The sequence below is a fragment of the Parus major genome, chromosome 1A (assembly GCF_001522545.3).
Source record: "Parus major isolate Abel chromosome 1A, Parus_major1.1, whole genome shotgun sequence".
In the NCBI taxonomy this organism is placed as follows: domain Eukaryota; kingdom Metazoa; phylum Chordata; class Aves; order Passeriformes; family Paridae; genus Parus; species Parus major.
The window spans coordinates 60932620-60945623 of NC_031773.1; the positions used below are offsets into that span (position 1 = coordinate 60932620).

General features: G+C 39.7%; 1 protein-coding gene across 1 annotated transcript in view; it reads right to left on the reverse strand.

Annotated features, from left to right (window-relative positions):
• Nucleotides 1-282: 282 nt before the first annotated feature.
• VWF (von Willebrand factor) overlaps nucleotides 283-13004 on the reverse strand; it is a 127200-nt gene continuing 114478 nt past the window's right edge. Inside the window, exons 47-52 of the mRNA XM_015628568.3 lie at nucleotides 11195-11305; nucleotides 8104-8202; nucleotides 6526-6654; nucleotides 4922-4961; nucleotides 2069-2166; nucleotides 283-625 (exon numbers count right to left, since the gene is read on the reverse strand). Of these exons, the coding sequence (XP_015484054.1) occupies nucleotides 437-625; nucleotides 2069-2166; nucleotides 4922-4961; nucleotides 6526-6654; nucleotides 8104-8202; nucleotides 11195-11305 (666 nt within the window). The 3' untranslated portion in view covers nucleotides 283-436. The remainder of the gene's footprint in view (nucleotides 626-2068; nucleotides 2167-4921; nucleotides 4962-6525; nucleotides 6655-8103; nucleotides 8203-11194; nucleotides 11306-13004) is intronic.

The following is a 13004-nucleotide window of genomic DNA, read 5'->3' on the forward strand; positions in this document are numbered from 1 at the left end:
TATCCCATAATTACTGTACTCCCTGAAAAAAATGGGAGGAAAAAGAGCAAAAAATTACAAGTCCATAGACTGTCACTAAGGGCTGAAGTGGGGAATGAAAGTGTAATGTCTCTGCAGACAATACTAAATTATTTGGGAAATGTTAAGTATAAGCAACTGCTTCCAAGCATGATTTATTTGGGGTTTTCCTTTTGGGTTTTTTTCAATAATATAGATTAATTTCCACATTGAAATGAAGGGAATCTCCCTTCTACAATCCACCTCAAGATGAATCATACTGTGTTCTGTTGTGCTGGTAAGCTTTATTGTTTGCTGTGCTGATACAATTATTCAGGATTCTAATGGATAAGGCAGCGTACAGAGAAAATGAGGCTTGCATTGTTAAGTTCCTCCATCATAAAGCTTCAGATTAAGCAACTGGGCTTCTGGGCAATATTTATGGTGTGCACTTGCGAGCACGGCATTCACACAGCGAGGCAGAAGGGATGTAGTGCTGCACCATGGTCCCATTAGGACACCGCAGGGGGATCGTCACCGTGGTGGTCTGAGTGGCTGTACAGCAGCTGCACTGGTCTTCCCACTGCCCTGTCTGAGCAGAGTACCTGGTGGTGCTTCTGCACTTGCCCTAAATGGAAAAAGAAGAAAGCTGGAGTTTGAACACAGCCTCATTGCACTCAGAATCCTGTTTCTTTCCTTCGAAATCTATGGGTGAATTTGTCTAGCTTCTGTGCTCTGCTGTAAAACATAAACTCAGAAACAGGTGCCTGACTTCAGACTGTGGGGTGCTGCTCAAAGAGTAACTTCTTATGAACATAAGCAAAGCAAAGGAGAGGTGAAGAAACTGCTCTCACACACACACACACACAAAAAAAAAAAAAAAAAGCCCAGAATTTAAAATCTCATAGGGAATATCCAGAGCTATGGTGTTGGCTTCTGAGCAAATGTGGTTATAATGCATTCAGAAAGTGCTTTAGCCCAAATGCTGCAACCCACACACCCACTGTTGCCCTGCTAGTGCTATTTTTTCTTTTCTGCTTGTCTGGCCACTTAACTATTTTAGACCAAGCTGTCAGTGCCTGTAGCTATAAGCCTTCATGATGTAAAAACATGTAGCCCCACATAACACTCTGTCGAAGTCCATTTCCGTTGGTGGCTTTGTGCTCTTATTTCCCAGTCTAATTAAATTAAAATATCCTATCATTATCAGGGAGAACTTTAGAAAAAATGTACTTACTACTATTTATTCCCAGTATAAAATCTGTTCTTCTGCAGGAGAAACATCAATACTCACGACTTTATGACTAAGAACCATTTAGTTTGTAGACAGAACAAGAGGTTAAGAATTATTAGTTATGCCATAACTTGGACTGCACACAAGGGTTGATTAAAATCCTTGTATTGGGCATGGCAATGTTGGTAAGAGCAGAGATGGAAACACCCAGAAGGGAAGTTATGCTCCTGTTTTAAAAGGAAGTTGCCATATAAGGTGTAAGCAGTAATGGGCTGGAAATTAGACTTTTAATCTGATTATGGAAGACACAAGACATTTAGAACAGCTTGGTGCTAAGGCTAACAGAGGAATCCCAGAGCTTATAGGGCACACAAGTCAAATCTTGGCACTCAGGTGTAAAGGTAGTTTAAAGTGTCATTTATCTAAATACCTATTTAAATTCCCCTAATCAACGCAGATGCTCAGTGCTTAACTACAGACTCAGAGCTGAAAATCAGTTTCACAAATGTGAAGATAAAAATTCCTTTTTTTGTAATGTAGAAACTCCTAACAGAGCTACTTCAGAGTCATTAATTTCTGATGGAAGCAAGAGAGTGGGATGAAGGAAGTCTTTGTGTCTAACACATGTGCCTTTTTACATGCTGGTTTGACTAGGGAAAATTCAGCATCACCAAATTACTTCAGGAAATAAGTGCCAATGAGCTTAACACCAAGTCAATCAATGAGAAACTGATGCTCCACTTACTGAAGTGAAATCATGGTGAAGGAAAAGGTTTCCTTCTGGGAAAGAGAAAAAGAAGGTCTTGGGGCAGAGAGGGGTTGATTTTTGTTATTTACCTCACAATGAGAAATGGGCACCTCCTTTTCAGCCACACATCCATTGATATTCCCATACTGCAGTCTGGTGCTAACTGTATGACATTCCACCTCCACACCTACCAAGTAAAAAAAAAGAAAAAGAAAAAAAATGTTTGACACTGCTGACAATTGCTTTTTGTAACTCACTTTCCTTTACTCCTGAAATTGCCATCAGTGAAATGTTATTCCTGGTAAAATCCCTAGCTGATGTGTCTCATTAAAGTAATTAATGTAGAGTTGTGTGACTATTTCACACTGTAGCCCTGAAATTCCACTAGGGGAGGGTTTCCCTCATGTTTCCTTTCAATTGACTGCTTTGTTTTAAAGTCACCTTGGCCATCTAACACCAACCTCTTCCCTGGTCCTAGACAATTCTCCTGTTAACTCTGGTAACCAACAGGGATTCTGTTCCCCCACTTTCAAAGAGAACCTCATTATTAATATACTCAAATACAAATTAAACCAGAATATTTTCTTCTGAACTCTTGCATGTTTTGGTCTGCATTTAAAAACTTGTGAAGTAGCCCATGTGTTTTTTCAGTGGGTATTTTGTGCACAAACAGCTGGTCTTCGTAGTACTATAGTTTTAGGTCTCTGTGAAAAGACAGGCTCCTACTCATACTCATTTGTAGCTAACCAATGAGATTTCCATGTTTAACAGAATATGGGACTGATTCTTAGGTACTACACAAAAACATTTCAGAAAGCTGAAGGAATTCAGCAGGGCAACTGCACAACTAACTACATACACAAAGGAAGTGTATCCAACTTCCTACCAGCAAATACAATTTCCCATCAGAATGTTGTTACCAAATTGACTCTGTGCTTTGCTAAAACCTTAAATTTCATTAAAAAAAAAAAAAAAAAGCAGCTTGTTTCTGGTTCCAGGGCTGGAAATGCCCTTTCTCTTTTAATGATTTCACCATTCATTTACAGAAACTGTCCACCTGGAAGGACAGCTGTTCACACAATTGAAAAGCACCAAAAATAAAGTCATGAGCCTCAACACAGCTTCATCCCCTTTTTGATCCTGACTTATCAACTTGTTCTCTAGTTAATTTACCTCTGTTATTTACTTTTTTTTGTTGACTGTGCCTCCTCTGCAAAGGCAAGTGCTTGTAACTTAACAAGACACTTGAGATTGAGATCAACAGAGAAAAGAGGTGAGAAACAGAGACACAATTTCTTTCTTAAGTGAAAAAATAAGGACTATCCTTTGCCCATTATCAAGTCCTGTGTCTAATACCACAAAAATCTCATGAGAAAACAAGACCTGTTCACTTGTGTGTTCCCACAAACTTAAAAGCTGGAACAGTGCCCTCAGACACACTAAAAAATTCTCAAAAGGAAGCTGGCTCCTCAACCGATTGCTAAGCCAAAGGCATCAGCCTGGACTTGAGGGAACAAGTTTTTCTCCAGTTCTTTATGGCACAGAGACATCTAAAAGACAGACTCTCTCAAGACCTTGGAAGATATTATAATATATGTCCATGAGAAACTGAGCTACATCCAGGCAAAACGTCATTGGGAATAATGATTTGAAGATCCATTCAGTATGGGAGGTTTTAGGCATGCAGTACATCACTTAGATCAATTTGCCTTTGCCCTGCAGGGAGCTGTCGCTTTTAAATTACTTGTTAAATAAATCTATGCATTGATCTGTGCTCATTTGGAATTAGTTTCTCCTGATTACAGTGATTGGCACTCACAATTACTAGAGCCTGCTCACTAGCCTGTCTTTTAAATCTCAAAATCTGTTTTTGTTAATAAATAATTTTGAGTGTTTCTTACTTGTAGCCTGGTAGATTAAACCTTCCCTAACCAAATTACCTGTTTGATCCATTTGATGACAGTCTCTCAATAGCTTTCTGTCTCTCAAGCCAGAGCTCAGTGATTATCCAGACAGGCAAAGGCTGCAAACTCCCTAGGAGTTACCATCCTTCATCAGGGGTATTATTGCAGCAGCTCCTGTGCCAGTGTGGTGATGGGCTGCTATGCTGGCCATCTTTTATTTATGAGCACATGCATAGCAAAAATAAGAAAATTAAAAGACATAACAGTGCCAAGATGTTGATAGTCTGACCTTAAAAGAGAATTTGAATCCTTTGTTATCTTTTTTTTTAAATTTTATATAAGCTACAGTATTATTTTTTACTTTCAAAACTGAGAGGTTACCTGTTCACAAATGCCTCAGAGATTCATTTTAGAAATGAGAACCCAACCCTGCAATCCTTCCTTATGTAAGCAAACCCATCCTACTCTCACAGCTTGACTGACATTTGGATTATCCACACAAAGATGCATGAAATTAAGAGTTGCAGAACTGGCTTCTAAACTGCCAAATTTAAGAAGCAGTCAGGCTTCCATAGGAATGCTTTTCCCCTACTATTTCTGGTTAATATGTTATCAAAAACATTACTGCCACCAGCGCTGGGCTTTTTTGATTATTTAATTTTAAATTGATAGATTATTCATGAAGTGTTTTCCTCACTTATTCAGTAGTATCAGTTTATGTGACTTGTCAGGCTGTATGTGCAGGACTGTTCCTGTTATTACCAGATGAACAATAAAATAAAACATTCATAATTAACATCTGCATAAAATGTGGAGAGTATCTATTTCTTTCTAAGCATTTGGGAATACTGTCAAAACACGTGCTCTAGATGACAAAACATGACAGCAGCATCCCAGTCAGAGGGTGGACTTCTTTGATGGTTTATTATAACAACATTGCTAAGCTCTGTTTCATTACACTGCATAATATTGAAAATGTAGGTACTTACACACTCTGCCTTTTTCATACTTTTTCAGGTTTCTGGATTGTTTACTTACATGTGTCACAGCAAGTGTTGCCAATTTTTGCCATTCTGCCCTAAAATGAAAAAAAACCCAGAAAATTCAAATTCTGACACAAGTGATAACACTTCTGCTGAAAGAAGATGTATAAATCAGGGTACTAGGCAAAAAAACAAACCCTGAATTTCTATATTATACAAAATCACAAATCTACATTAATAATCTTGATTAATTTTAAGATTTTGAATTTAGGATGGTATTTGCTGGTAGTTAATTGGAAGTAATTGACTTATTAGCAAGTTCAACACCTGAAAATATCGCTGTCACCTTCTATTAGGAGCTTTCTAAAATAAAGACATTAAGTACAAATAAATTCCTGGAAACCAGAAGGATAAAACCAGTAACATTCAAGTCTTATATCTGTTTGAGAAATATCACATCTGTCAAGGAAGTTTTAAAGGCCAAAGAACTTCATGTTACTTGTTGCATTGCTACCATCCAGCAAATAATACTCAGAAATATACGTAATATGCAAATTATTGAAAAACTATAGTGAAAGAGAAAATGAAGAAATATTTTGCACTGCAGGGTGATGCCACTGTTACACTAAACCCCTGAGCTTACATGCTAATTTTGGAGGCTTTTTAAATTAAAAACCCTAAAATTTTGATCTGCAACAAGATGAAAAATACTAATTTTATAGCTGAAATATTTCTTTTGGGGGGAGACAGAAGAAGAATAAATGCAGTTTGAGAAATTTTGTTTAAAAAGTAAACCATTTTTCACTGATTTTCCATTAACATCATTGAATATGATAATAACCCCAAGCCTGTAATACAATGCAGCATTTTTTTTTCTAAATCTTTGTTTATGCAACAAAACTGTGTATTATAATTTCACAACGTGAGAAATGTCCTGTAGAAGCTTTATTTTTTCCCACATCATATATAACAAATCCTCCATTTGTTTCATGTGTATGAGCAGAGTGGTTTGGACACAAGCTTTATTAAAGGTTCCCTGCTTCCTGCCATGCCCAAGAAAATGGGAACAGGTGGATATAAACACCTGTAAGATGTGTAAAACCTGACAGATAAACAAAATCAGGGCCCCATGTGCTACACTCGCACTCACTCTGCTCCTCGGTGTCTATTAACCACAAATCACAAGAAGGATGGGTGAATACTCTGTAAAGGGTTTATCCTGCTAAACAACTGCAATAGTGGAAGTTTGATCTTCCTACAGCACTGTGAAAACTCCTTTCCCTAACCTCATGTTACAGCAGAGACAAATTATCTTAGCATTTCATATGCATACTTCTCAGTTTGTGTCATTATCCACACAGTTTTTGCTGTGGATCCCAAGCCAAGAACATTGTTAGAAGCACCACTTGCAAATGTTTGATACTTCAAATATTCAGCCTCGTATTCATAACAGAATTATGGTCAGCACAGTCCCACAAAATGCCAGCTTATATTTTAAAACAGAGAAAACCTACATCTTTCTGAGTTTCAGAGAAAGTTCAAATCCAGTTTAGAAAAGGTATTAGGAGAATGTTGGGGTTTCCCACCCCAGCACACAGAAGGTACCAGAAACATGAGTCCATTAAGAAACCTGGAAACAGGCCCCATTTCACTACTTACTCCTTCAGCCAAGCATCTTCTGGCATCAAATGGAGGACAGCCAGTAATTCTCCTTTCCCAGATAAATTCCCCTCTTTCATTTACTCTACAGGAGTGACTGTCACAGCCATCCTGAAGGGATGTATTTGCCTGGAAAGATTGAAGGGGTGTTAGCTTTACACAGAAGCAACAGGGGACAGGAAGTTTTCAGAATATTCCTTTGCTGATGTCTCAATTAAAGTACCATGGTGGTGACATTTATCAAAAAAGTCATTATCTTCTGTTAAATTCCATGGCCATATTGATCACAGCTCTGCCCAAACCTGACCTTTTCCAGCTTTTGTCAGGGAAGAAATTTCCATTAACTTAGGGGAAAAAAACTTCTCTAAGTGAGAGATTTGGGAGTCTAGCCTATGATCTGTCTTTTAAAGAGACATATATACAATTATTTACCTTTTGGGTGAGTGAGGAACTTCTTTAGAAAATATATATAAACCCAAACCACCATCCTCACCAAATCATTTAGGTTGGAATAAAACCTTACGAACAAGTCCAGCCATTAACCTCCCACTGCCAACCAAGTCCACCACAAAACTGCATCTCTAAGAGCCACATCCACACATTTTTAAAATCCCTCCAGGGCTGGTGACTCAACTACTGCCCTGGGTAGCCTGTGCCAAGGCTGGACAATGCTTCCCATGAAGGAAAAATTTAATATCCAATCTAAACATCCCCTGGTGTAACTCAAGGCTGTTTCCTCTCATCCTGTCCCTTGTTCCCTGGCAGCAGAGCCCGACCTGCCGCAGCTGTCCCCTCCTGTCAGGGAGTTGTGCAGAGCCAGAAGGTTCCCTCTGAGCCTCCTTTTCTCCAGGCTGAGCCCCCACAGCTCCCTCAGCCCCTCCTGGTGCTCCAAACCCTTCCCAGCTTTGTGGCTCTTCCCATACCCTCCCCACCTAAGACTTTTCACAGGAATGGAATAAAAGAAAATTTTAGATGTTGTCTCTTGTGACAGAGGATGGGGTTTAACCAGAAAAATATCCACTCCTGTTTAAGAAGATATCATGCATTAAGACCAGGCTGGATGTGGCTCTGAGCAACCTGCTTTGTTGGAAGGTGTGCCTGCCCATGCCAGGGCATTGGGACAAGATGATGTTTGAGGTCCCTTCCATCCCATCCCATCCCATCCCATCCCATCCCATCCCATCCCATCCCATCCCATCCCATCCCATCCCATCCCAACCCATTCTATGATTCTATGCTGGAGCAGTTTCTCAAAATTCATATTTTCAACTTAACTATTTCACATTTAAAATAGGCTTTTCATTTCCTCTAAATACCTGTTTGAGGTCATAGTCCAGTTAAAGTTCCTTGATAATATTCTTGAATCTAGAATGGCCCTCTAGAATTTTGCACTGCAGTATGAAGTCTCCTATTTTTTCATTTACAAACTAATTACTTTCCTTGATCAGTTATTCTGAGATACAAAAAACCACCATGCTACCTAATCAAAAAGGAAGAAAAATGTTCTTCCCTGGGGTTCAACAGAAGTGGATGATACATTTACATTTACTCATAAATAAAAGAGTGCTTAAAACTTACCTGAAGATATTGAACCCTTCCATCTTTCAGCCTGATGCTACATGAAGTCGGCACACATTTTCCACAGCAAGAGCCAGGGATTTCCTGCCTTCTGTAGTTCTAGAAGGTGAAGGACATTTTGCTGGGTTTATTTTTTTTGAAGCATGCATCCTATATTTATTGTAAGACTTTTTTTAAAAAAAAAAAAGTAAGATTCAGTAGACAGTCATAGCCAGAAAAATGCTACTCAGTAAAACTAATTAATTCTTCACAGTGAAACATGGAAAAGCAGTTGGAAATGCTGAAACTGGAGAGAAAAGGGCAAAATATCCAGTAAGTGTTGGGCAGAGAAAGGGCAGAATAAGGCTAAGCTGGAAAATCTGGAGTATGGAAAGAAAAAGAAAATGGCTTGATAGTACCAGAGAGTACAACAGCATCAGAGAAGGTACAATATAATAAAAGGGAAAAAGAAAGAAAGAAAGAAAGAAAGAAAGAAGGAAGGAAAGAAAAGGAAAATAATGGAGCTCCACAAACAGGACTGAAGGGAAAAAAATGTGGCATGAAGGGAAAAAACGTGACAGAACATAGAGGAATGAGCAGCACTAGGTGGAGAGACAGAAAGGTATAGAGTGGATAATGGAAAGGAAAAAACCAAACCAAGCAGAAAGGAACTGAGCTGACACATGAAGTGTCCCACAGTAACGTCCCCAGCTGCTCCAGATAACCAACAGCTGCTTATGATGAGATAAACATTTTTAGGAAAACAAACACTTTTTGGTTCAGTGAAGGCATGCATGTTATCCATATGTTTTTTATAGAAAGAGAATTTAGGGAGGGGTGGTTACTATTAAATCATTGGGGGAAAATGTACTTCATTGTTACTTAGATGAACTTTCCTACTAGCAAAAATATAAGCACCTAAAGCAGGTCATAAAATGACCAAAAAAATAACCCTCCTGAGCAGAATCTGCTGGAGTTGGCTGCACTTCAATTGCCAGCGTTTTTCCTTACACAGCTTCAGCATCCAGGAGAAAGCAGGTGCTCCTGAGAGACTTGGTACTCTTAACCCATTTGTACTGTTAAATTTTATCCATTAGCAAGGAATTGCTTTTAATGTGGGTATACCATGAAGTCAAATGCTTTGAGACAGGAAAGATCCTGTGAAGTGTATGAATCCCACTGGCCTTAGGGGGATGAAGACATTCTGTATCTTACTTGATTTTTTTTCCCCTCAAGCTCCACAAATTCATTACAATGGCTAGGAAGGGATATATAGTCCTAGACCTGCAACTTCCCTTGGGTGGCTGCACATCTCCACAAACACAAGTTCACACTCTTTAATAAGCCCAACTGGAAATGGCCCTTACTTCAGGGTTTTCCATCTAGTCTGGGTCATGTGGGGAAATGGAGCTGTTTGGGAAATGTGTGGGTGGTGAAAGAATCAGGAGAGGAATGTTTCCCCATCTTATTTTTTATTATATATTATATTGACTCCTCTACCTTTAAGTTCTACAGCTGGATCCTTGCATTGAGCAGCAAGAATGGATGTTTGTGTGCCTTTGTGTGGGAACATACACATGCACACATCTCTGGCCACAAGTATATCAAATGTATCTGTTTGGGGTTTTTTTCATGGATCTGCCAGGTAATATTTTGTGGAAGTTATATTTTGAGAAAGATGTTCAGCACGGAGAATGGCGATTTATTTTCCCTTCAGAAGCCTATGTCTATAATCAAATCTCACAGAAGGGGTGATATTAGGGTCTAGAACACAGAAACAATATTCCAGATTGTCCTTTTTGTCACAGGCTACATCTACACCACCAAATAAAAGGGGTCAAGGCCAGTTTGATGGCCCAGTGGACAAGTGGAACAGTTATGAATTATCTGAGCTGCATTCTCCACATGAAACTGGCTAGTCTTGGGATGTCCTAACCACTGACCTGTCCCTGAAAGTCACATCATCATTTTTCTACTCACAACAAGCCAGCTGGGACACTGTTTACAATTCTTCAAAAAAAAGGGGTAGAAGAAAATAATTCGAGCCTGCAGTCTTGCTCTTTTTTTTTTTATTGGTAGAGCTTACTCTCTACAGAGACTTAGCTACATTTCCAGTCGTTACCACTTCTACTTCAGGATGGGAGATTGGACTCATCAAGAACTCTGCCCCTGTGTGTTGCAGGGACCCTGTCAGTGTATGCCTCTCCTGGACATCAGCCAGGAATCCCACATGCTCATATTAGAGATGTGGATTTTGGGTGCCACGGACACCACTTGCACAGGCCCTGGTTTTGGCTGGACCCATTGGGCTCCATCCTCTATCCAGGGAAAGGACAAAGAAGAGGAAGAGGCATTTAAGACTTTTTTCTGCGAAACTTAGCTGGTGGTCTGTGCTCTTTGGACACAGGGAGATCAAACCAGCCTCTGCAACTCACTTAGGTCTCCTCTACTCGAGGTCTTGATGCTAAGAGAGAAAACTACACAATTGAGCAGAGCTAATCATGCAGTCCTGGTACACTGTTGGTCAGTGGAGTAAAAATGGAATATTATCCCTATATCCCTTTGACTTTCTCAGCCAAACTCATTCCTTGCAGGTGATGGCACCAAAGCAGAAGCAAAGACTTCAAAAACCAGTGGGAACTGATGGGGACTTCAAATCACTAAAGGCATGGGCTGGGAACCAAACAGATGCTACTGAGCCCAGCTTTTAGACAGTTTGGTAGAGTGATAGGAAAGGCCTGAAGTATGGAGATGTGTCTGAGCTGCCAGTCCCTGGAGGGACAGATAACACTGTAGGAAAAAGGACTCAGCAGTTCCTGTTGCAAATGATTTGCCAAACTTCATATTGCCCTAAGGGTAAATGAGCTAAACTAAACAATAAAATCTGCCTGTGGAGCTGAGTACCATGTACCATCTTTGCTACGCTGATGATTTAGATCAATTTTGGTGCATATCATCCAATTCATGGAAAGATGACACAGCCAAGACTTCTCAGAAAAACATGAAGAAAGGCCAAAGGCCCCAGAGCTGTACCAGACATAGTGTGTATAGAGAAGAACATGACTCTCATCAGACACATTCCTAAGCAGACCCCCAGACTGCTCCCACTCACCGCTGGGCAGGCCTGGCAGCTCAGTTTGGTACATCTCAGAGTGTATTTCCGAGGTGCTGACTGGAAGCAGTCACACGTCGTGCACTGATCCACCATCATGCGCCTCCCGTGCTGAAACATCAGAACCAGTTTGTCAGTGACCATCTCCCCAGCAAAATCCAGACAAACAAGTAACTTCAGATTAAATCTCTTTCATTAAATCTTGCACTGTAATTCTTTGCTAGAGAAACAAGAAACCCATGTTTCCAAGTTTCCAGAGACCCCATTTTTTTCATCTCTTAACTCCAGAACAAGCAACATGGCATGAGGCTACTTTTCAAGAAAGCCCTTTAGAAGTCCTTAATCTGAGAAATGATACTGGTATTTCTTTGTTGCCTAAAAATCTAGAAAGCAAGAAAAGGATCCTTGAAAGTCACAAAGAAGATTTTTTTTATTCTGACTACATGGTTGCAAAGAGTTCATTTTTTGAGTGTAATGAATTGATCTGGCAATAAGTTTTTATTCTAGAGCCATCACAACACACAGATTAAGGGCAGAAATTGCTTGTTACTGTTTTGTAACAACATTGCTTAGAATCTCTAAAGACCTGAAAGCTTAAAATTAAGAAAAGACAAATAAAATAATAAAAAAAAACAACTAACAAACAGCATTACTGATTGAAGAACTCTATTTTTCTGTAGTTACAAGCAAATCAGGCTGAGCACAATTCAAATTCCCTGAGCTCTTCCCCAGCACTTTGTTTTCTCAATCCCATCACCTTTTCAAAGCAAGCAAAAATGACATTTTAAATGCAGAGAAAAAATGCCAAGTCATTAAGAAACAAAAATAATGTGGAGTCAGTAACTGGTTACCCTGCACTGAAAGGAATTCTAAAGACAAACCCTTTCTTTCCTCCCAAGTGCAAAGCCCTTCATTTCAACCCCAAAATAACAAACCACAAAGGCTGAAGGGACAAAGTGGGAGAAGCCTACTCAAGATTTTCATAAACTTCTAGAAACTAATAAGGTTAATAAAGGTAAATAAATAAGGTACATAGGCAATTTTGCTAGATTATGAAAGGTTTGAATTCTGCTTCAGATATTAATGGAATGCCACCATCAGTTTCACTTGGTACTGTGCATATCCTCAGATTCCTTTCAGAATTATTAAATGTTCTTTAAACAAATGGAGCTAGAACAGGGAGCTGGCCACAGTAACAGTGTAAAAGCAATGCATTTATGTTCAGAGCCAATATTCTGAAGGAAAAATATTCTGAGCACAGAATTGTAACTATTCTTATTCTGTGCCCCTTGACAACAGAGGTCCTCAGGCCGCTATAACCAGTAACAATAATTACTCTCCTGAGGTCCAGAAAAAGGACACTCCACATAACACATGACAAAAGAGGAAATACCAAGGGGGAAATCCCTGTATTTTAACAACTCAGCTTGAGACCTGAACATGGGATTCCTCAGCTTTCCAGGTTTAACCTTTTGTAGTGACTATCATTAATCAGGAGGGTTAAAAAACCTCAGTGGAGGAAGGCATGGGGATACACTCAAAAATTTGCTGCTGGAGAGAGAGGGTGTGGTTTTGGCTGGGGTACAGATAATTTCCTTCCCAGTGGCTGGAATGGGGCTGTGGTTTGGATCTGTGCTGCACACAGGATTGATAATATAGAAATGTTGTTGTTATTATTGCTGAGCAGGGATTGCACAGAGCCAAGGCCTTTTCTGCTTTTCCTACTGCCAGGCTGCTGAGGAGACCAGGGGTGCATGGGAGGTTGGGAGGAGACACAGCTGGGACAGGTGACCCCAACTGACCAAAGGGA